General features: G+C 52.3%; 1 protein-coding gene across 2 annotated transcripts in view; it reads right to left on the bottom strand.

The window, feature by feature from the left end:
- The window catches only part of EIPR1 (EARP complex and GARP complex interacting protein 1), a 120,280-nt gene that overhangs the window by 24,756 nt on the left and 70,694 nt on the right, over positions 1-24,830 (bottom strand). For both annotated transcript variants that reach the window (XM_008686351.2, XM_008686399.2), the window contains one exon: positions 13,295-13,451. In XM_008686351.2, coding sequence (XP_008684573.2) covers positions 13,295-13,451 — 157 coding nt within the window. The remainder of the gene's footprint in view (positions 1-13,294; positions 13,452-24,830) is intronic.

Below are 24,830 nucleotides of genomic sequence, written 5' to 3'. Positions count from 1 at the left end.
GGAAGGAAGGAAGGAAGGAAGGAAGGAAGGAAGGAAGGAAGGAAGACGGTGCAGACAGTTTCAGCTCGAGTACCACCATGAATAGGAGATTGGCATCAGCAAAGCCATACCAGTGACATTTTGAGCACCTGTCACACATTGTGTTCACACAGAATATTGTCAGATTTGGGTTTTGGGCTCCTATCTGTCCAACTAGCCCCTGTTTCTAACCACAGTGGTGGAAGGATCCAGGCCCTGCGGGCATGGTCACGTGGCCCATTAAGACAGTCTGCCATGCACAGGACAGGGGGGCGTCAACACAACACGAAATCCATCTGCGGCTCCCACCAAGGCCATTTCGCCCACAAAGACTGCTCCAGAATGCCTCCGACCACACACAGTCCTCCAACTGGGCAAGTGTGGCACCTCCCTGATGCAGTGCCCACCCCCCCAAAGTCATGCAACAGACCTGCTCAGTCACAAGACCCCAGCCTCAGATGCCCCCAACCTTACGGGCTAAGGCACTGGGAACCTCTTGGCCTATCAGAACCCCCACCTTCATCTGGAGGGTGGACGTGCCTACTCTGGGGGCTGCCATAAGGACGATACGACTTACTCACGAACTCTAGCAAACCCGAGTCCCCCAGTCGGGGCTGCAATCCTGCGGCAGGAAGCTCAGGACAGGGTAAGTAGCACACGCACCCCGCATGTTTTCAGGGTAAAGGGCATTGTGTGAAACTTTCATCATGGTGCATATATGTGTATGGGGGGGGTCGTCATGTAAAATTACCAACTACTTCTTTGTGATTTTGAAATTTGGAGAATGCTGCTTTGGACCACTAACGCTGGGGTTTTTTTAGTAATTTCAAGCATTCTGGGTAGATTTTCGTCTGAAGTGGATGGCCTGCTTTTTACCTTTGCAGGAGTGCACCAAACGCACAGCCTGGCCGAGAGGACCCCTACCACGCCCGTCCGGCCCTGCCGCGTGTTCCCATGTGTCTGCGGACAGAGCTGGCGCCCCGTAAGAAATGGCCATACATCACTGATCTTTACGGGGGTCTGCTTTGATGACAGTCCAGTCCGCCACCCTGGCTACTACGCGCGTCCTGCCGGCACCTACTTCACACTCCCTTCTCACCAGGCTCGAGCAGCACACGCACTCATGACTAACAACCCTGTGTGGGCGCGGAAAGCTCGCTCCCCTGAAGAAAACACGTGAAGCATCGCCCCTGCCTTCCTGAAATCCTGATTTAACCTGTACTATTTTATATTCTAATATAAAGTCATATATGCTCATTAAAAATTTTTAAACTTTGTAGGAGTGTAAGTCTCTTGTATTGCTGCCCAGTGGAAATAGCTCCTGTCACTAGGGGACGCGTAGCATCCATGTCTTTGCTATACACATGCTCACATGGATACTACACCTCGGCTGCCGCTTACAGAAATGCAAACACACTGACAACATTACCCTGCAATGTGCTGCTTTACTTACATGTCCCGAGTAACTTTCCATGTCAAATAAATGTAATCTTGCCAAAGGCCACACAAAATTCAATTGTACGGATACCTGTAATTTTCCATCTTTGAGCTTTGACTTCCTCGTCTGTCCAGTGGGGACAATAGTAGTGTGCCAACGTTACAGATCTATGAGGACCAACAAGTCAGTGTTTAGGACGGCCTGCGCAGAGTAGGTGTGCAACGAGCCGCAGGGCGAGCGATGCACTTAGATCTGTGCTTCTTAAACCGGGGCTACTCTCCAGAGACTTTTGGGAAAGTGTGAGGGGCACCTTTGGCTTTCATGAAGACGGGGAGGGCAGTAGGCTGGGGGACGAGATACAGGGGTGCCCCATGTCACACGACATGCAAATAGCCTTCAACAGCAAAGACTGTCCCACCCCAATGCCAACAGCCTCCCTTGGAAAACCCATAAAACCCTACTTTGAAATGTGACTGGAATATTAAAACCACCACCTTTACACACCAAAAAATGCCATCACGATTTAGGGTAAGAAAAAAATGTTCAGGAGAGGCTAGAAACTCAAATCCTTGCTTATTCTGAAAGGCAACAGAGCTCGGGTATGTCTCGCTGTCATGCCCACTTCACACCCAGTGGCCTGGGTGCTGAGTCCCCCACGTCAGTTTCTGTGGCCCCTGGGTTTTCCTCTGAGGATCTTCTATCCAAGTCAGCACCAGGCCATTTCCCCTGGGGGGTCCGAGAACATTCTGGAGCTCCTGGAGTTACTGTCCCGTGCACCACAAATTTGCTCAAGAGCTCCGTGACCAGGCCCCCAGGGAGGCGGCTTCTTACCCTGTACTGTTTTTATGGTGCATACACAAAGTGGGAAGGCTTCCTCACGTTCTCATTCCCTCGCTATCTCTCCATATCCTGGTCCCTGGTGAGTCTCCTCTGGAGGAGAGCGCAGGCTCCCACACCGCCCAGAATACGTCCCACGTGGGATCTGGCTGCCTCGGCCTGCCCTCCAGCCCTAGGGCAGCCTGTGTTCTGGGTGCCTGGCAGTGCCCCCCAAGGAGGATGCTGGGGGTGGCAGGAGGGGGGCATGTCAATGACCACGGACGACCCAGAGGAGGGACGGGAATCCAAAGTAAACTGGTCAGGAAATGATGAGGATGAGTGAGAGAGACGCCAACCTATTCAGCTTGTTTCACTAGTTCTGGATCTCTCTCTCACACACACGCGCACACACGCACACACACACAGACCCCACACTCTCGACACACACACACACACACACACACACACACACACACACACACACCAGGTGAGCTGGAGCTGAGGCCATTCCTCGGAGTGTAACACAAGCTACGCCCCAGAGCAGAGCCTTCCTGCTCAGTGGCCTCAGTGGCAGGAGGAAGATACACCCGCATTGAAGATTTTTGTTCTTCACGAAGAAATGCCTCATGGGAGCACTGACTCTGAGTATGTACAGGACATGCGTGCCAGTATGCTACTGACATTTGCCATTTATTTCTGAGAAGACTTAAATTTGTAATCTCTGAATTACAGGACATGAAAAAGAAGGGGAACAAATCTGCGTTGTACATGCTGCAGGAGTTAGTCTCGCCACACTTATCTGATGACCTGGAGATGCCCAGAGCAGGACGAGGAAGGAAAGAACAGGTACCTCAGAAAACTGCTGCGAACTATGTCACCACCAATGTGTTAACTCGGCTAGAAAAGGCTTAGATGGAGACGAAGCCACCAACTGTGCTGGGCGGCGTGGGATCCGCGCCCAGGAGGTCTGAGGGCGTGGGCGGGCGCTGAAGGAGAGTGTGCAGGGGCCCTGAGAGGAAACGACAGGCTCCCGCCGGCCACCAGCACCACTTCCCAGGCAGGGACACCTCCCGCTTCCCACCACAGAGCTAGGAGACGCGGCCTGAAGACAAGAGCGGGTCTGGAGGCAGGCCCTGCTCAGCGTGTGCGCCTTCCGATCTGCCACTAAAAACAGAAAACCTGAGTTCACTGTCTTGGCCATGAAGCAGGCGACCAGACGCCCTGACTCACCGACGGCCACACAGGGCTGCTGCTGGTGCCCCCTCCACCGCAGCTCCCGCCCAAGCTTCCTCCGCCCACGGCCCTCATGCCTTTGCCTCTGGTCCTGTAGCGTCCATCCACGTGAGTGAGCGCTGCAGTGACAACGGTCTCGCTGCTCCTCTCAGGGGCCGTGTAGCTCCGGAACACGCAGACAGAGCTCTCACATCCTTCCCGGGAACACGATGTCCGAGGAATTTCCACGAAACGGCAGCAAGCAGACGCTCCCACCGCACGTGGTCGAGCCACTGGGGGGCCCACTCCCGCCCCTCATATTTCGTGATCTGTCCTGGGTTATGCATCAGAAAATACCTGTTGTTGGTTTATGGGAAGCGATCCCCAAAATCATCAGTGTTTGTGCCTAATGACACACACCCTGGGATAACCGGAGCACGAGAAGTGCAATAAAAAGAGAAATCCCATTTTATCATGGATCATCACCATGAAACTGGGGCCATAAACATAAGAAAATAACCTAGAATTTCTGCCCTACTTGCTACTCCAAACTAAGAAGTTTATTTCTCTGTTCATAAAATCATCCATTTTTCTGTTTTAGCACATGCTGCCAGTGAATTTGAGAGGACATAAAATTACAGTAACAAGTTGAGAACAAAGTAGCATATACCTAATACAAGTGTGCAATATCCCTTCATAATCACTGAGAGGAAAACACAAGAAAAGGGCTGATTCTGTAAATAAACCCAAATAAAAAATCTAAACTTCTGTGAGGCAGTTAGCAAGGACCATAATGGCAGCAACGATGGCTCTAATTTGGCAGGTTTCATGCTGATCAAACAAAATAGGCACCTCTCTTCTTCAGATCAGTGACTCCAAATGAATGATTCACACTCTGGGCTCTGGTACCTGGGGTGAGGACAGCTCAAAGGACACCAGAAATTCTTAAAACAACCTCAACATAAATTTAATAATTTAAATCCACAGCATTTCCATGCCTTACCTATTCTCTGGCCGCTGGGGGTGGGAGGTGGGGGTGCCATGACAGGCTGGCCCCCCAGGTCGTGACAGGCACGAGGCAGCAGCCCCATGCGGCTGGAAGACAGACTTTCGTCCACAAGGAATGGCTGTGTGAAGACCCTCAGCTCTCACTGCATTCAACAACTCACCAGGTTTATTACTTCACTGTAAAAAGGAAAACCTTAAGAAGGAAACATGTCTATTAAGTCATTGGTTACAGATAAAATTTTGAAAAAACGCTTTAAAACGATACAGTATATTAGTTCCCCAGCTTATGCATCTCTTTCCAACAGAGATTTGGCAATCTGGCTCATTTCTTCTTGTTGGAAAACGCACAACAGAACATAGGACCGCTTTCCACGGGTGCTGCGGAGATCAGGGAAAGGAGAGTTTAAGAGTCACACCATCAAGTCGAGAGGCACGCTTCGCCCAGCTCTGTGGCCACGTGGGCTCTTGATGGCCGTGCGCAGGGGGCCTTCCGGGCGCAGAGTCACGTCCGTGCACGGCCTGGCACCCTGGCGGGCAAGCTCATGCCTCTGGCGCAGGGTGACTATGAAACGGCCGTGCTTATTCTGACATCCCTCACCCGGACACACTTCAGATTCATCAGCTAAATAACTACAGTTTCAGTCAGACCCAGAGCGAAAGGCAAGAACAGGCTGGGCACAAGGGAGAAGGTATTTTTCTCAGATGCTCCTCTTTCTTGTGGTGGCTGATGTTAGCAGTTAACAGCCAAAGTCAGTGCTCCGAGCCGTATGTGCACAGCTCAAGAGAAAATAAAGCACTCCGATGCTGAGGACCCAGAAATGGAAAGGGGCCCGTTTACTGAGCTGGAGACTGGAAAACACAAGCACCTATCACCTAGCCCTGTGCTGCTGAGAATCCTCCCCCAACGGGAAATGCTTGAGGTCTGCGTGCTCCTCCTAGGGGTGGACGTGGGTGCTGGACACACTGCCTGGCCCTCCCTGAGTCCAGCTCTGTGCCAGATCAGCACTGTCCCCTCCTTCTGCCCCAGAGAGAGCCGCGGGGCACAGCCGGGGCTCTGAGCATCCTCTGTGTGATGGATTCTCACCAGCCCCGAAAGCCCACCTCACTCACCCCAGAGTTCACAGGTCTGTCCCTCCAAGGCCACCCCAACACTCCCACAGCACAGCTCCTCCTAGGACTTGGAGAGGAGCACAAGCCAGACAGCACGGGGGTGCTGGCCCCTACCTGGTGCTCAAGCAACAGCAAATCCTAACCCCCTGCGCCCTGGGCCTTCCCAGGAAGTTCAAAGTTAACTTTTAAATGAAAGCACATTTTGGGGCACCTGGGTTGTTCGGTGGGTGAAGTGTCTGCCTTCAGCTCAGGTCATGATCCCAGGGTCCCGGGACTGAGCCCTGCATCGGGCTCCCTGCTCAGCGGAGAGCCTGCTTCTCCCTCTGCGTCTGCCCCGCCCCTCCTGCTTGCTCACGCTCTCTCACATGAGCGCACACTCTATCTCAAATAAATAAAATCTTCTAAAAAATAAATAAATAAAAGTACATTTTGAAATCAAGCTGTCTACCCAAACTCCAAATAGTGGTTTGGTTCCCTCTTCTTTTTGATCTACTTTTCTTTCTTCTTTCCCTACCCCATTTTTCAAACAGTAAAAAATGTTTAAAATTCTCACACGTGGAGTAAGTGCACCCTCAGGTTTGAACTTTTAAATTATTCAACCTCATGTTTAAACAATCACCAATAGAACTAAATGCTACCTTCCTCTAAACTCGTCCCTGGGACACACTGGTGGCCACTGGGTAAACTCACAGGTTCTGGGAGATACCGGCTGGTTCGTAAGAGGGTCACATGAAACACACTCTGAACCACGTTCTCACGGAAACGTGGACTGAAACCGTAGGAAGGACACGAATTTCTCGCGTCGTGTACGTAACTATACTTGGTGCCCTGCACTTCGGACTTCGCGGTGAACGTCCAGTGCAAGCCATATCTGCACGTCGTGTTTTGCTAGTTTTTCACCACATCCCTAACACGGAATCTTAACGGCATCAGAGGGGGCGAGACAGTCCGGGACACGGGACAGCCATGCTTGGTGAACAGCGGAGACTTGAACAAGCTTGAGAGGAAGGCATCTTCATGTTATCCTTTTCCTACACAGAAGAAGGGATGTGGGCCTCATTCTGGGCCTCTGTAAAAGCTAGCGGACGCCAGTAGTGAGCCCGGAGACAGGGAAGCGACTTACACCTCAGAACACCTCGGCTGGGTAAACCCAAAGAGCAGGGACACAAATCTCACGAAATCTGATAAATCTGCAATCATAAACTGTCATGATCACTGAGAATTCTCCATCGCTGTTGGCCATAAAACCGTGTCAGAAGATCTCTGAATTTCGGGGCGCCTGGGTGGCACAGCGGTTAAGCGTCTGCCTTCAGCTCAGGGCGTGATCCCGGCGTTATGGGATCGAGCCCCACGTCAGGCTCCTCCGCTATGAGCCTGCTTCTTCCTCTTCCACTCCCCCTGCTTGTGTTCCCTCTCTCACTGGCTGTCTCTATCTCTGTCTAATAAATAAATAAAATCTAAAAAAAAAAAAAAAAAAAGATCTCTGAATTTCAAACATACTTTCTTACTTATGCTCGAAGACAGCCTCTGTAAGGTGTCAAGGGTACCTTTGAATCTACTTGTTTCCACGGTTTATCACGTTGAACAAAAAAAAGAAACAGGAAAAGAGAGATGAGGCCAAATCCTTTCTTTTGTGGCCAAACTCCTCAAGAATTGGCAGCCTCACACGCTGCTCTTCCTCCTCTTCCTCTTCTGCCTCAGCGCCATGCTCACGCCCCCTCGTCCTCCTGATGGGCGCGCACGCTCCCCTTCCTGGGCTCAGCCCGCCTGGCACTGCTGTGTGACACTCACCTCCACCCGCACTCGGCAGGGCTCTTCCAGAAAGCTGGCTCGGGACATACAGGTCAGCCAGTCACCCCGTTGCTAGCGAGCAGCAGTGCAGGGACGCTCCCTCCCGTCCGCCCACCAGGACTCTGGGGCTGCACTGACTGTCATTCATTATCCGGCCAACCCTAGAAAGCTTCTGGTTACTAAGTTTAGTGACTTCTCCTTTAAAGGAGATTTTCGTTGTCCGAGAAACCAGGTGATGGTGTGACTATGCCTGACGCACCACTTGGGAGACGGAGCATGCCAAGAATACACCGGAGTTTCTACTGCGTTGACTTGGCTTCCACTCTCAGGCAGGGAGCGTCGATCCACGGCTAAGATGCTTAACTCTTTAGCAGCGGGGGTGGGCGGGGGGCTCTTCTCGACCAAGAGGGGGTGGGGAAGCCCAGAATCACCTGTGTGGCTCATTAGCCCCGAGCCAACGGCCATGACGCTGCAGGGCAGACGCCAGCTCACAACGGCCCAGCAGGCCCACGCACGGGAAATCCTTCCCCCCTTCCTGTTCACAGGACAGGGGACGGTGTGGGGCCCAGAGACCCCAGGGACATGCTGGGTCTGCAGTCGTCTACACTGCATACGCTGACAAGCACCCCGAGCTGCTGGTCCAGTTGCTGACTCATGGAGAAACCTCACTCTCACAGAAGAATAACCATATACAATATGCGGGGAGAACTGTGAAGAGCCCCCCCTTACCTACCCCTAGAAAGTGAAAAAAGGGCCAACAACATACGTGGCATGGGGCTTCACTCTTTTACCTCACTTTTTACCACAATAAGGTGGGTTTTTGTTAATTTTACTTAGTTATGTAGGTCTCACCACCCTGCAGAAAAATACAAGGCAGCTACCACACACAGCCTGAAGCATAATGGGGCAAGATACACTGAAGATGGGGAAAACATCACAATTTGGTAAAAGCGTCCCCAAGGGTCTGGTCCAACTGCCCTGCAGGCAACCGGCCGTGGGCTGCACGGACCTCAGCCCGGGACACCTCCTCTGAGTCCCTGTGAGGCGGCTGCCTGGTGCCACGACCTCCGAGCGACAGGCAGAGTGGAAGAGGGCTAGGAGTTATTATCTGACTCACTGAGAAACAGGTGCGTGCTGTTCAGTGGAGAGACACGACAGCACCTGACGAGTGCAGAGCTGGAACACTCACCAGAGACCCCGCATAACCACCCCGTCACACCTAAGCGAAGGAGGCACGTGTCCATGGGGACGGCATCAAGTACCGACATATGCCACACTCACCACACATTGACCACGGTAGCAAACCACAGCGGAAGGGAAGAAAGTATGCGAGAAAAGAAGGCGGCTTTATTATTTGCAAAATGAGGAATTCCCCTAGAAAGCATAATTTATTTATATTTATCATCCATAAAGGACTAGCTGGAAGATGTGTGAACATTCTCAGAACTTATTCTGATGAAGAGGTATTTATACTCCCAGCAACAGAAACAACTTCCAAATCACAGTGCGACAACCACAATGGCTCCTTTTGCTCATGCATTCAGCAGGGAGGCAATTCTGGGCAATGTGTGGTGTCCTGGGGTCGGCCTGCCTAGCTCTGAATCCCAATTACTCCACTGAGTAGAAAAGGCTGGATGCATGCTGCTTGCTTTCGGGACGGCAGCTACCTTTTCTGCCATGGTGCCTACTTTATAGGGTCGTGTGGGGAGGAGGCAGCGCCTGCAAACCTCAGAAGGGCCTGCTCAAAGTTGGGCTCACAGCAGAGCATGTGCTGGGGCCGGCGCTGTCCTTGGTGCTGAGGATGCACCTGCCACCTGACAAGGCCCCCGACCCGGGGAAGTTCAGTGACGGAAGCGTAATGAATGCAGCCAGCGGAGTGCCAGGCATGGCCATGCCTCTACACGAGATAAGCTGGCCGCAAGGACAGGAAGATGTGGGTGGGGGTGGAACAGTGGTTATTTTAGAGAGGCCCTCTCCGAAGAGGGGATGCTGAACCACAAAGCCGATGGCTCGTTAACCCACACCAGAAGCTACAGGGGGTTGCTCTAGGCTCAACTTGGGACCTGCATCCCCACAGTGTGGATCTGAGAAAATCAGGAAGAGAACGGGTTGTTGGCTTGTTTGTATTACGTATCCTAACAAGAAGGGCAGTGCCACAATTCCACAGAGATCCTGCCCCAGAGCCATGGTAACAACTGCGAAGCATTTCCTCCTTTTCAGGAATCTCCACTTGCAGCTGAGAAAAAGGGGTGACTTTCCAGCAACCCTACGCAGCCCCAGGGCAAGTGAGCACAAGAGATGGGGCATGCTGCCCTCTAGGCCAGCACTCCGTCTACGCCCATGGCTGGGAGCTCAAACCAAACAGTCACAAGGCCTTCTAGAATCTTCAGTGGTAGGTGGCCTGCCTGCCAGGCATTGCCCAGCCGCTGTGTGTTAAGAGGCTGAGATGGGGGTGTAGGGTCACCTACACTAGGGCCGAGCTGCTCCCAAGCAAACAGAAACTGCACGGCCCTGAGGAGAGGAGCCTGCACGGCGGCCTGTGGGGCGCAACAACCCCGCAGACTGTGGAGTGTGTGCTGTTCCGGGACACTCCCTTACAGCCAGGCGATGCCACAATGTGTCCAGGAGCCCCTCTCCAGGAACTGCTTCAACCCCAATTTATAAACCAAAAGGAAAGTTGACAAGACTCCCAGCTGCCTCATGTTCATGTGAGCACCTGTCCATTCCTGTTCAGAGCAGCTCTATTCAGGATGTCCAAAACCCAGGGGAAACCCAGCTGGCCTTCAATAGGTGAACGGTCACAAAAACCACGGTCTCACAGACTACCACTTAGAATAAAGGGGCGGAGCCACTGACAGACACAGGTGACAACAGGAAGGACCCCCAGGGAATCACAGTGTGCAACAAGCCACTATCAAAGCTTCTGGAGTGGACGCTTCCATTCATAGAACCTTCTCAAAATGCTAAGTCTACAGGAAAGAGCACAGGTTCGTGCTTGCCAGGGATTAAAGATGGCGCATGGGGAGGAGAGGGCTATGGCCACAAACAGGTAGCAGGAGGGCTCCCGGTTCTGTATATTGACTGCAGTGCTGGCTGCACCAACAGACACACATGATGACATGGCAGAGAACTCAGGGTGCACACGCGGTGGATCCTATCTACCCCCGTCCCCAGTGATGACCCTGCAGAGGCGTTATGCAATGTTGCCACTGGGGCAAATGGGTGACAGGCACAGGGGATCCGTCTATATTGCTCCGATAACTGCAGGTGGATCACAGCCACCTCACGGTGACAAGGTCAATAAACACATACAGTGACATACAAAACGAAGTCAGGAGACACTTTGAACCATGGCAGCAAATGCAGAAGAAGGCAGCCTTCCAACATGAACTTGATGAAGACCGTTTCTCTGGATGTGCTTACGTATCAACAATTACTTCCTAACTAGTTCCCCTTTCATAGGGGTGCAATCACGGGGGTGCGATCATGGGGGTGTGATCACTGGGGGGGTGTGATCACAGGGATGTGACCATGGGGGTGATCATAGGGCTGCAATCATGGGGGTGCGATCACAGGGCGTGATCACTGAGGTGTGATCACTGGGGTGCGATCACAGGGGTGCCATGATGGGGGTGTGCAATCACAAGGTTGCAATCGTGGGGTGGGTGCAATCACAGCAGTGTGATCACTGGGGGTTGATCACAGGGGGGTGCTCCCAGGAGGTGTTATCACAGGGATGCAATCACAAGGGTATGTTCACGGGGGAGTGATCACAGGGGTGTGATCATGGGGGTGCGGGTGAGATGACAGGGATGTGATCACGGGGGTGTGATCACGGGGGTGTGATCATGGGGGGTGCAATCACAGGGGGTGTGATCACCAATGGTGTGAGTACTGGGAGTATGATGATAGGAATATGATCACGGGGGTGCAATCACCAAGCATGTGGTCACCAGGGCTGTGACCACTGGCATGTGATCACAGAGTGTGTGATCACCGGGGGTGTGATGGTAGGACTACGATTCTGGGGTTGTAATCACCGCGGGTGCGATGATAGGATTGTGATCACGGGGGTGTCATCACCAAGGCTGTGATGACGGGAATATGATTACAGGGGTGCGACCACCAGGGGTGTGATCACAGGGGTGTGATGACAGCAATATAATCACAGGGGTGTGACCCAGACTGAACATTTCACTGGCATTCCTGACAAGCACACATAGATAGGTGTGACCACTCCTCTGATGGAACACTGGATGGAGTATGTGAACCCAGGTGGGAGCTGGGGAAACCGACCAACAGCCCCTCCCCTGCCCTCAGAGCTTAGCCCATCTGTGCACTTGCCAAAGGCTCAGATGCCATCTGCATACACTGACCTCCCCAAAGTCACTGCTGGCCTGCATTGTGTCCTCCCTGCTCTCCCCGTGCCAGTCTATCTCCTGGCACACACGTACATATCGCACTCATATGCACACATGTGCGTCTGTCTGCACACGTTGCAGACACGCCCTGCACTCTCACAACCCCTCGTGAGAGCTGCAGGGCTCCTGTGCATCTCCTTTTCCTGCAGATGGGGTCTGACACTTCTGTGAGGAGAAGGAACCGTGACCCGGCAGCAGCCTGGCACCCGTGTAAACACACTGCCCGCAAACGATGCACAAAGGCCCTCCAGAGCCACAAATGGCGCCGACCCCCAGTTCTGCTCCCTTTGCCACTCCAAGACCCAAGGCTGCCGACGGAAACCAGCATCCGTCCCAGCTCCACATGTCGGCTCCTGAACAAATCCCTCTTCAATTCCACTAGTAAAAATTAATGACTCTTTCCTCAGGGGCCCATGGCACAGAGTTCCTAATGATCGTGGTGCATGCCACAGCCTGCCCTGTGTCGCTTAGATGTTTACACCGTGGGTCTCCTGGGAGATCACGCGTGACTCCTTGAGGCCAGGTCCCCTGACCCGTCACCCCGGCGTCCCTGGAGCCTGGCAGGTGTGTGCAGCAGGTGCTTAATAAATATGTGTTGGATTAAACTTATTTAATTGGTAGATTTGGTCCAAACAGAAGTGGGTATACAGAGGATAGAGCTCTTTCTCACACACGCACACTTGTGTGCACACAAAGTGTTACTGCACTGAGTAAAACAATAATTACTGTTGTAAACACCCATACCAGTTATGCTCCCACAGTCCCTTCTAGAAAGCATGGCCTTTTGAATTTGCTGAGGCTTCAGTGCTCCGAGGAGGCTCTCCTGGGGTATGGAGGTGAGTACCGCTAAGCCTCGGCCACAACACGTGGGCAACAACGGGCCAGGCAGCCCTGATGGCGCTGGTGGTATCTCCATCCCCTGGGACTGCATGTGACATGCAGAGGAGACAGACGCAAGGACGGAGATGTGGAGGGCTCAGGGGTACCGCACGGTGAGCACACAGCACATCCTTAATCAGTACAGAAAAGGAAATTATAAGCCTTCAGCCTAAAGTAACAAGTCAATTAATTCACACTTAGGATTGCTGAATGGAAGTGTATTTACGAAGCTAAAAAAGCAAGAGAACATTTAAGTGCTCTCCAGGGCCCAAGTTCACCCTAGTCCTGGCAGGTACCTGGCAGCACGGATTTAAATGGAAAGGACACCTACACAAGGCTCCCTCACGACAGATGCAATAGGGTTTCCATAATGTGTCTAATCTGCAGAACAAGTGGGACTGAGAAGCAAGAAAGGAAGGAAGGAAAGGAGGGAGGGAAAAAAGAAAAGAAAAGAAAAGAAAAGAAAAGAAAAGAAAAGAAAAGAAAAGAAAAGAAAAAAGAAAAGAAAAGAAAAGAACCATTTCTGCAAAGGGAGTGTGCACGACGCACGCGGTCTGACCTCCAGGCTTGTTCTGGGCGAATGAAATATGCAGAGCCCTACCAGGCCATGCTGCCATGGGCCGTGTTGTCAAGGTGACAGAGCAGCTCCAGGGTGTGCGCAGTGCTTGATGAATCGTCAGGGGACTCGTGGCTGCCTGGCTCCAGCTCCTTCGGCATCCTCCACACAGTCGCACACGTCAGGACTTTGCTGTCTGAAGCTAAGCAAGAGAAGGTAATGTCAACAGAGCGTGGTACGTGGCCACAGTCCACACAGCACAGCACGTCCACACAGGCGCAGAGGCGGGGCACATCCGCTCTTCAAAATGCTTACAACCGCGGGCAGCAGAGAGCAAGCACAGCGAGCGGCACAGACCCGGGGCGCGCAAGCAGAACAGCGACAGCTCCCCGCCAGCAGCCGCCTAACCCCTGCCTCCTTGTTGCAAAACCATCATCCTGTTTCAGAAGAAAATTTAATTTTCCTCAAAGTCATTTCCATCCATCCTTCCTCAACTGTTCTTCAAAACAGGGAGCAAAATGAGGGGGTGGGTGTGCTACAGACACAAACACCCCGGGTGCAGCTCAGGGCGAAGGTGGGCCCCGCTGCAGGAGAGCCCGCCCGCGGGGACTCTGCACCCAGAGATGGTGCCGCCGGAGCCCAGGGCGCTGCGGCCAGAGCAAGGGGAAACCCACACCACGCACGCACGGCCTTGCTCTGCCGCGCCCTGGCTCTCCAGGCAGAGAGCAGCCCAGTGCCTGAAAGTGCCGCACGGACACAGCATCTCCCACAGACAACGGGGGCTGCTCACGGCCCACCTCTCGGAGTCCCGACACTTGATTTTCCTGTATTTGCAGGGCACTTCGCAATGCCACTGTGTGAGTAAGGAAGCTAAGCTTAGGTAAGAAAGACCAGGGATACCTGTCTTCAGGGAATGTGCCAGGAGCCAGGTCTCTGCCCCTCTACACAGTGTTTCAGTAAGACAAAAAGACAAATAAAACAAACAAACAAAATCAGATTGAACATTATGTGATAAAAATTTAATCGTAAATTCCTAAATACAAATCCTTTCAAATGTGCTTTCCATTTAGCTCCAAACTATGTGTGAAACACCTTCCCTTCTAAAGGCCTTTAGTACATGATGGTAAAACAAGGAACAGGTTTCAACACTAAATCACAGCCGACATCGAGTGAGGACCATAAAGGAAATGCAGAACAAGGGAGGACACGGCACGCACAGTGCTTCCCACGTGAAATAAGAACACTAGAGGGCCTCATCCACACCGGGGAATGTCCCACTTCTCAGCTCTGTGGTCCTTCGATCCAAACACCAGCTGATCAGCCAAGCAATTGTCAGTGCACACGACGGGCGGAGGCCTGGCTGCACGGGCTGATTACCATCATCACCCATGATCAGAGGACAGTGGGGGGCAGGCTTTCTGCCGGGGCTCTCGGATCCCAATCTCAGCGCTCGTCTCACATACCGCTTGCTGAGCCATACGTACACACTTCATGTTAGCCTTCCTGCTTCACCTAGGAAAATGCAGCGCAGCCTGGCTTTTCTACACAGGAAGCTAATATTCTTGCGGAACCTTCCAGGCACTTGGTGTTTCTGCAGAGCCTGTGAGGCCGCAGTGTCACTCCTAAAATATGAGAATATCCACCTGAAGGGAAGACTGGCAGCACTGAGACAGAAAGAAGAAATGAAGGCTGAAACATCCAACCCGTACAGGCACAGATGATGTGAGCCACCCTAAATGACAGAAAGAAGAATGTTCTAATCTGAACAGGGATGGCACTAGGAGTGCGCAGCTTCTCTGCGAGGGGAGGTGCACACAGCTTGTCTACGGGAGGACGGGCTGGTGGCACAATCCCCACAGAACAAACGCCTTCTCTGGGGAACTCTGCTCAGGTGTCAGGAAAGTAAGCCTTTCCCTGTAAGTGCTTGCTTACCCGGCAAACACAGCAGTTGGGGGTAATGTATTAAATACTTTCCCCTCGAGAAGAGTAATCAGACAAGAATGCTTTGTACTGTTGCTTCTAGTTAACACTATACTAGAGGTCCTGACTACTTCGTATGGCAAGGAAAAAATAAAGCTGTAAGAATGGGAGAAGAAGAAATTAAAACACCCCTACTTGTTAGTGATCATGTATGTAGAAAACTTAAGACAATCTACACTCTACTGTTAGAAACAAAACAGGGAATTTAGCAAAATTGCTGAACACCAAGGTGATATATAAAAATTAACTGGGTATCTACAGATTAGCAACAAAAATTTAGAAAATTTTAAAAGACATGAACAGTCCATTAAAAAATCAAGTATCCAAAAATATCTCAGATTAAAGAGGTGCAAGACCTGCACACGGCAGAAACCACTGCTGAGAGAAAGTAAAGACCTACCCATGGAGGGGTATACCATGTTCATAGACAGCTTCACTGCTGTAAAGGGTCCATGAATCTTAATTAAAGTTCCAAAAGGCTTTTTGGGTAGAAGCCAACAGTCTGCTTCTGAAGTTCTAAAGTTTACATGGAAATGTGAACCACCCACATAGTCAACAAAATAGTCATGAAAAAAAACAAAACTGGCTGGTTTACAAATCTGTGATTAATTTGGTATTGGTACACAGATAAATAGACCAGAGAAAGAAATTGCAATCTAGAAACAGACCTTACAAGGATGGTCAGCTGACTTATAACAGAAATGGCTTTGCACTGGAGTGGACAAAGGATTGTCTTTTTAGTAAAAGATGCTGCATCAATTGTATATTCATGTGAAAAATGAACTTGTATCCTATCTCACAAAAATCAATTCCAAATAGACTGACGATCAAAATGTAAAAGACAAAATATTACAAATCTTTTCTATAAAACACAGAATATCCTCACAACCTTGAGATAAGCAAAGATTTCTTAATAGGACAGAATAAAACACTAATCATAACAGGAAAGACTGGTAACACAGACCACATTAAAATTAAGAATTTCTATCTACTGAAAAACACTAAACTTCACAAAATTAAAAACCTGGAAAGATACCATGGAAAAAAATGAAACAAGGGGTACCTAGGTGGCTCAATCAGTTAAGCGTCTGCCTTCAGCTCAGGTCATGATCTCAGGGTCCTAGGATTGAGCTCCGGGTTGGGCTCCCTGCTCAGTGGGGAATCTGCTTCTGCCTCTCCCTCTGCTGCTCCCCCTGCTCATTCTCTCTCTCGCTCTCTCTGTCTCTCAAATAAAATCTTTTTAAAAAAAGGAAAAAAAATGAAGCAAAACTGGAAGACAATATTCATAATACATATATCTGACAAAGAGCTTGTAATCAGAATACATAAAGAACTCTTACAATTTAATAACACAAATAACCCAATTTTTAAAAATGGCAGACACTTCACAAAAAAAAAAACCATGAATGATCAACAATCACCAGAAAGGATGTTCAACATCAATGGTAACTGGAGAAAGGCAAAACAAAACCAAAATGAGATGCACTACACACCTACTAGAATGGCTAAAATTTAATTTTAAAAAGATCAACAACACCAAGTATTGGCAAAGATATAGAACAATGGGTCTCTTGCAGATTGCTAGAAATAGTGTAACACAGTACATTTTGGAAAACGCTTTGTCAGTTGAGAATTCACTTACCAGATGACCCAATAATTCCACTGTCAGGAGAGGCTGTCACAAAGTGGGACTTGTTGATAACAAGCTTCGTGGCCACTCCTGATTTCGGCAGCTAAACCTGGCCCCACAGCAATAGCAGCCTGGAGATGGTATGTGACTGCCAGAAGTCAGGGGTGGCAATTATCATAATGACCAAGAAGGCAGCGTGCCAGCCAAGGAAGGCCAACTGGCCAAGTTGCGGCAACAGATAACAAGAGACAGCATTCCTAGGAGCAAAACAGATGGTCCCTCAACAGAGCACTGCCTGTCTAATACATGCATGCGTACATACATACATACAAAATCAAAGGAAACAGGAATGAATGAGTAGGATGCTGAGGGAAGTCACCCCATTAAAAGTCAGAATCCCTCACCCAGCTCTGGTCTGAGCAGATTTCAGACTAAAACCCACTGATAGAAAATATGGCCAGATCCCCAGGAATTAGGAACCCGTAACTCCAGGGCAAGTGCCTATGGTGATGATTAGCCCAGCGTGTACCCAAGAAGACCTGCTGCCACTTAGTTGGTGGTCATACCCAACAGTTCAAGGCCTACTGAACACAAGGTCTGAGACCTAAAGTGTCATGTCCCCTGTTAGGGTGGGGACATTAGGGGGCAAGGTAATAAATAAAGTCCTGGACAAAGCCTGGTGACAAGAGATCTCCTGGGTCTGCAGACCCAGCCAGTGCTCATCTGCATGGTCCGTGAGTGTAAAATGGCACTGATGCTGATGGCCCACCCCAACACAAGCAGTGGAGACGCGTGTCTACGTTAAGGATCAAGGGCACGGAAGGGCCTTGTTGAATTGGCCATCTGGCCTCTGCACAAAGTCAGTGGGTCCTGGGGAGGGACTGGGGGCTAACCTAAGCTCAAAAGAGCAGGCGCCCAGCTCACAGCTGTGGTGCCAGACCTGAGTCTCTGTTAGAGTAGCTCCACCAGCCCCAGGTACATGACATGTGGACACTGCCCTCCAAATGCCTTCTTTCCTATCCCAATGAAGACAGAAGCCTGGAAACCATCGGCACCTCTATGAGAGGAAAACTGCACATGGTTGTGCTGCAGAGCTGTTAGTGCTCCTACCTGCTATCATAACATGCTCCAAAGGCATCTGGACACCCTGCAGAACCTTGCCTTGAGCCATGACAGTGATGGCATCACGCTGCGTGCAGCAGACCCCAGCAAGCAGATACCCTGCGGAGATTCAGGACCTGGCAACCTGGCGAGGTCTGAGGTCCAGTATTCTGAAGAAGCTGCGTTCTACATCCACAAAGGAAGAGCCACAATGCCTGAGGGCCTCTTTATCCTGCAGCCGACATGCTCTGCATCTAAGAACACCGGGCCAGCCCAGATGCTTGGCAACATGGCAGGCTGCCGGCCGAGTGGAAGTAAGGGCCAAAGGGCTCAGCAGCAGGTCAAGCTGAAGACACATGATCTGGAGGGCATGCTGGTGTGGCAGGTGTCAGTGAGAGAAAGGGTACAGCAGGGGCTTCCTGGCAAGAATCTCAGGGTTCCAGAGAATCACATGCATTTTGAAACACGCTGGCCATGCTTCTGGGCCCTGACAGGTGGACTAAGGGGCACCAAGGGACCAAGCGTCGCTCATTCCAGAACCCCATCATACCCACTGGGACACAGTGAAGCAGGCCCACAAGGCACAGGACAACCCTGTAGACCGTGGACTCCTGCCACGTGGTTCTATGTCCTCAACACGCGAGCACCGGGACCTGGGGACTGGGTACTTCTACATGGTAGTGTGTCCTCAACACGAGAACCCACAGCCTTGGGAACCCAGAAGGAGGGCAGGGCTGAGTCCACTTGCTCTTCCCCCAGGACCCCAACTCTGGGCTGTGCAGGGTCGAAGGTCTTAATTCCCATGGTTGGGTAGGAGTGGGGGTGCTCTCCACAGGGACAGAGCAGGGAATCCCCTCAAACCACAGGTGAAATGGCCAACATGCCACTGAGATTTGGTGGGTGTTTGTTAGGTCGCAATACGCTGACTTGTAACACCGTCTAGCCCCTGGCTAGAATCATCTGTGACTGTACCCGCCTCCATTTGGTAATGAGAAGACGAAGTGGAGTTAGATACAGACCCTGTCCACAAGGATGCCAAACATGACCGAATGGTGAAATAATACAAGGACAAGATCAGCAAATGCCTTAGAGAGATCCAGGTAAAGTGCTGCAGGAAAGAGAATACCTTCCCACAGGGAGGGGATGATTTAGCTGCAGCCCCAAGGGGGATTGGGGCAAGTGGAAATGAATGTAAGGCATTCCACAGGTAGGATTAAGGGCTCAATGGCTTTGGAGGATAGAGAAAGGCCAAGAGTTCAATTTGGGACATGGTAAAATGAATGAAAGCCGTAAGAAATGAGGTTTGATGCCCTACTGGGATGGACCAGGAAGGGTCCTGCAGACTAGCTGAGGAGTGTGGAGGGTCTGCTCTAGATAACAGGGTGGAGGCCAACAACTCTGAGTGAGGGTACGGTGCCTGGTAGGGAGAGGACATGTCCCATCAATGCAAAAAAACTAGGCCCAGCGCCGAGCTTGAGAGCAGACGATCTGTGTAAGACGGGCTGAAGCAGGAAAGAGGCTGGCGGCCGGGACACAAGTCAGAAGCATGACACACAGGCAAGACAGGGTCATGGCCACAAAACCACCAGGCAGACAGTGGGGGAAGACAGCGGGGGAAACGACCCTTCATTTCCATTCTAGAAATGGATGCGCACTACTGCCGCATGGCTCCCATGTTGGCTGGAAGGTGCACAGTCTCCAGAACCACCATGGCCACCATGGGGTCCACACAGTGCAGGGACGCTAGGGGCACAGCACTTTCGGACCTTCTTCCATTTGCACCATGCATGGGGCCTGAGTAAACAGTGAGTGAAGGCTCTCCAGGATGGGCAAACGAGGGAGCTCCAAACCCAGCTGGGGGTGTGCCACGGGGCGGGGCGGCCAGGAGGGGGTTCCCACCAGGCAGGTCGCACCTGGACGAATAAACACAGTGACAGGAACAGCTCGGCGGCAGTGCACAAGTCCGTGTAAGATAAAAAGAAAACTGCACCAGGTACGCTTGCAAAATGCAGAGAACCGTACATTTTTCTGAAAATTGGTGAATAAAAGGAAAAATGTTTGAGGACATTTCTAGCATATGGAAAATTAATCCGGATTTTCTGAAAGATTATAAAATTGTTACCAGAATTTATTATGAAAATTTGATGGGTACAAGGTGAATCCAAAGTTCCTTATTGAGAAACGTAACCCCTAGAAATCATCCTGAGAAAGACCAGAAAGGGACATCGTGTGCACTCAGGGCACCTGCCAACATCACCCACCCTAGAAATGGGCAAAGATGCACAATCTGCTGAATAAGGAGTGCGCGTTAGGTCCAAGGAACACGGTAGGCATTATCAGAAACTCTCTGAATCCTCAGAAGCAGATGAAATTGAAGGTAAACAGTACTGAGTAAGAAATGCTGGAGTCTGCCCATCGAGACATGCAAATAGGTTCTGAAACTCGGAGGATTTCCATATCTGCATGAGTCTCAACAGAGCATTCAACACAAATCCAGCAGCTATCAAAGAAACTAAGGTGCTTTTAAGAAGGAAACCCCGATCTTTAGAAGCAAACGCTGTAACAACCAGCAAGGCATTCCACTTCTCTCTCTGCGTCTGAGCGCGTCCTGAAGGGAGGTCCTGTAGCGCCCGCCCGCACCAGATCACTGTTGTAACAACCGCGAGCCCCGGGAGGGCAGGCCCGCACATCTGCAAGAAAACAAGCCCACGGAGCAAACCATAGAGAACGCAGCCACGTGAGTAAGAAGGGAAGGCCCACACCACACACAACGAACCCTGCCCCTCCGTTCTGTGAACCAGGAGATTGAGGCCCATGAAGTTAACCGGCTGCCCCAAGCTCTCGTGGGTCATCAGCACCAGAGTCAGACAGGACACGCGGTGGCCTGACTTAACGACAGTCCACAGGAAGAGAAAATACCAAGTTGTGTCTTGAAGGCCAATTGGACGCCACTGTCTGTTTTTCACATGGAACACACGAGCTGAAGGCACTTAATGAGATAAAAAGATAATCAGGGCCAATGAATGGAAGAGGCCTGCCCAAGGCTGCCAACTGTGCCCGCTGGAAGGGATTACCGAGTCCAGGCTTAGCGGCATTCAAAGGAGATTAGGGCCTTTGTAAGCCTGAATAGCCGGTCCAGCCAGCTCCGCTAAAGGGCTAACAGTGCCTGGCTGCGGACATAATCTGATTCCCTGCTGGAGGGGGAGGAGGCTTCGGCCGGGCGCAGGGAGCAGGACGCAGTGGGCGCACTTGGAATCCGAGGGCTATTTTTAGAGTTCAACCATCTCTGCGTCTGGCACAGGCTGAGAAGGATGAATGAAGAGCAATCCAGCTCCACGAAGCAGTCACCTGGGACAGGGAGAGCTTGGTGCGCACACCCGTAAGCCTCAGAGCTGTGCCTAAAAACGGCTTTCTACCCTGGCCTTCACATGCTTTCGGGTACACCGTGTATAAATCATAGACCCTGGTGCACAGGAGGCAGAATGACGACAGGGAGCAGGGTCTGGCCTGTCCCCTCGTCTCCCAGCACTGGTGTGGGGGCTCCTACACCCCGAGAAGCTCTGAGGATGGTGCCGGGGCAGCAACGAGCTCCCGGACCAGATTACAAGGACGGGTGGGGGAGGGGGACTGGCCGTGATCTCCAGAGACAAGGGCCGATCAGAGCATGTTGGCCCAGGTGACTCTCTGGCAGTGGGTAAAGGGAGAAGAGATCCAGCCAGGTACCCCAGTACCCCCTGATCTATGTAACTGGCACAACTTGGTCCTGGGCAGAAACCCGCCTTGAGCCACCAGTGACGAGCCCCTACCTCTCACACAGCTCTTGACCCAGGACAGGTTCACAGACCCACAGCCCCTGGTCTTAGAGAGACTCAGGCCCCCTTGAGGAAGGACCCTATAACACTGCTGCAGAACAGACGAGGTTTCCCTCCAAGCCTTCCCTAGGTCTAGGACGGTGGCACCACGGGAAAGGGACGGAAGGCTCCAGACCTGTGAGAGCCCATGATGAGCCCAGGGAGTACCACTGGCCAACAGCCAGACCTATGGACTCGTGGCCCCAGTCCACCTTAAAGAGGGCCGGCAGACCAAACTGCAGCGATCGCCGGATTCCTGACCATGTCAAGGGAAGGGGCAGGCAGGTGCAGACAGGATCCCACGGACAGCAAAGCCAATAATGACAGAAAGCACGATGGAAGCCCTGAAGCCCCCTCCCCCTCAAAACAGTCACCAAAGGCAGCACTGCGACACCGTGGGAATGGAGAGCTCGGCTCACCATCAAAGTCTTGAAAGATGCTGGCATGCTGACTTTTATCAGATCCCACTTGGGCCTGTGTAGCAGGCAGAAGTGCTCAGAGGACAACAGTGGATTATGACAAACTTCATCAGTGACACCAGCTGCTGCCATTTCTGATGTGCTGGGCAGCCCCTGGCTTCTGAGATGCGGATCTGGGGGGGCATTTTCTCCCAGAACCAGTCTGGAGGGGTCGCCAACACCCAGGTCCATCAGCAGCAGGGACAAGAGCTCCTGCCCTGGCAAGTGCTCACAGCTCCCCACCAGAACCTCGTCCGGAGTGGGCACGCCTCGCCCCAAATCCAGACCCCTGCCTGTTTCTGTAGGGCTGGAAGCTAAGGATGGTGTGGGCTTCAAAGGAGATATGAAAGGAAAGGGTGGTCTGCGAGAGTGGGATTGCACAGCCCACAAAGCCTGCAGTCCTTGCACCCTGGCCCTTCCCGGCTCAGAGCACACTTGTGGCCCGCATGCGCTCTTTACACCCTGCTCAGTGATAAACCCCAGGGCTCCACTGCAATGCGCTCCCGTGAGCACGGCCCCCGACTGGGCCGCAGACCCTTGTCTCTCTACGACCCTGCTGCCTCGGCCTGGCAACAACCTTCCTGCTGTGCTCCGACATGGAACCGGTGCTGAGGCCTCCTGCCCACACAGCTCACTGTGTGAGACCTCATGCCCAGGCTGCCATTCTGGTTCCTTCCACAGACCCTGCGTGGCCCCTCTGCACCCTGCCCACAGCCCCGGGGTTCTCACTCCCTCCACACTCCAGGGCACACCACTGCCCTGCTGTGACTGCTGTGACTACCTGACACCAAGGGTGGTCCACTGCCTGCCCAGTACTGCACACCTGCTCCCACTGGCCACAGCTGCAGGCTGAGCCACGCCTTCCCCTGCACCCCTCCTTCCTGCCATTCAGCCACGTGCGCCCCCTCCCCTGCCGTCCAGCCACATGCAACCCCCGCCACCGTCCAGCCACATGCACCCCCCTCCCCTGCCATCCAGTAGGCTGAGCCATGCCTTTTCTAGCACGGTCTGCACCCCTCCACGTTCCCTCCTTGGGTCCCTGACTGAGTCCTAGGGTACCAGAGCCAGGTGCCTTACATCAGGTATGAGTCAGTCCTCTATCACAGTAATTCCTTATATCAAACTTCCCTGTTTGCCCTGCTAGCTGGTTTTCACCGGGTGACCCAGATGCCACCCGGTGACCTCACCCGAATGCTATGTCACAGGGAGAGTGAAAGGCGGGTGCACAGGGTGGGAAAAGCCTGTGGAACCCCAGTGCCACCGCCTAAGGGTCCAGGCATCTGGACCACGTTGGGGTGTCTTCACCACCAGGACACCCAACTTTTGGTGGCCTTTTTGAGTCTGGGAGGCAATAGATGACATGCTGACTGTGGGGCTCTAACCCAGCGACCTGTCAGGCTGACACCTAAGTGGAGCTTGAACCAAGAGATGTTCTGCTATAGGTCCAGGCATGAGGCCCTGCTGGCACTCGCAGCATCTGGGCCAAACAAGACCACAGTTTGCAGCGTCCGGCAAGCCCCATGGCAGAGTCCCCGGCCAGACCTAGAATCCCGCTGCAAACAGTGCCCACTCACACGTGGCATCACTCTGCTGTCAGGAGACAGCTCCTGGCTGGCTCCTGGACCCTGGTGGGCAGGAGTGGACCCTGATCCTGGAGGAAGATACTATGTACCGAGTCCTGCACATCGTAGAATGCGTGTCATCTGATCCAGCACGCCATCAGGAGAGCAGACACATCCAACTTCAAGTGGGAATTTTGTGCACTCCAAACAAAAACGGACCTGAGCAGGTCCTGAAAAGCGTAGCAGGTTCCTAATCCAAGGCTGCATTGCCTCTGTTCTGGGGATAATCCTCTGATCCCAAGGGAGGAACACCTGCCCTGGGCTTACAGACAGCTCTGCTCAGACAGGGCGCCAACAGGAAGGACCCTGCGCACCAGTGTCTGAAAGGAGAGCAGATGCCCGATGGTCCACACTGCCCAGGTGGGCGGATGGTCAGAGACAATTGCATCAGTGTCTGGACGGTGGCTTCCATCCATGGACACATCAGCGTGGACGGTGGCCACGAGATCAGGCTTGGCAAGAACAGAACAAAAGCAAAGCAAGGAAGGCACGCAGGTGGCCTGCTGAGAAGCGGAAGAGTGTGAGTGAGTCTACCTGCCCGACGAGAACGCTCACTGTGGCGTCTCAACTACGAGGGAGGCTCCCACAAAGACCCGCCACACGGACGTCGGCCACTCCCCCGGTGCCCAAGCTGCCAGGTTCCTAGAACATCACCACGTGCGGGGTGCGAGCCGCTTCTGGTAGGAGAAGATCCATGTCACGCCAGCATCCCCCTTTCCCCTGAACTCCCCTTCTGCTGCATGAAATGGCCTCTTTCTGAAACACGTCGTGTGGCTTCTTGATCCTGACGGATAAACTCACCCTGATATTTAACAGGATGGTGGTATCACTCACTGACGGGTAATCGAGAAAAAACACAGTCTGGATTGTGCTGCTCCTGAGATGCCCAGGGGAGATCTCGGTAACAGGGCCACAAGGCAGTCTGACGTCCAAATGTGA

The sequence above is a fragment of the Ursus maritimus genome, unplaced genomic scaffold (genome assembly GCF_017311325.1).
Source record: "Ursus maritimus isolate PB19 unplaced genomic scaffold, ASM1731132v1 scaffold_6, whole genome shotgun sequence".
Classification (NCBI taxonomy): domain Eukaryota; kingdom Metazoa; phylum Chordata; class Mammalia; order Carnivora; family Ursidae; genus Ursus; species Ursus maritimus.
The sequence above is the reverse complement of the archived record's forward strand: the minus strand, read 5'-3'. Positions and strand labels throughout refer to the sequence as shown.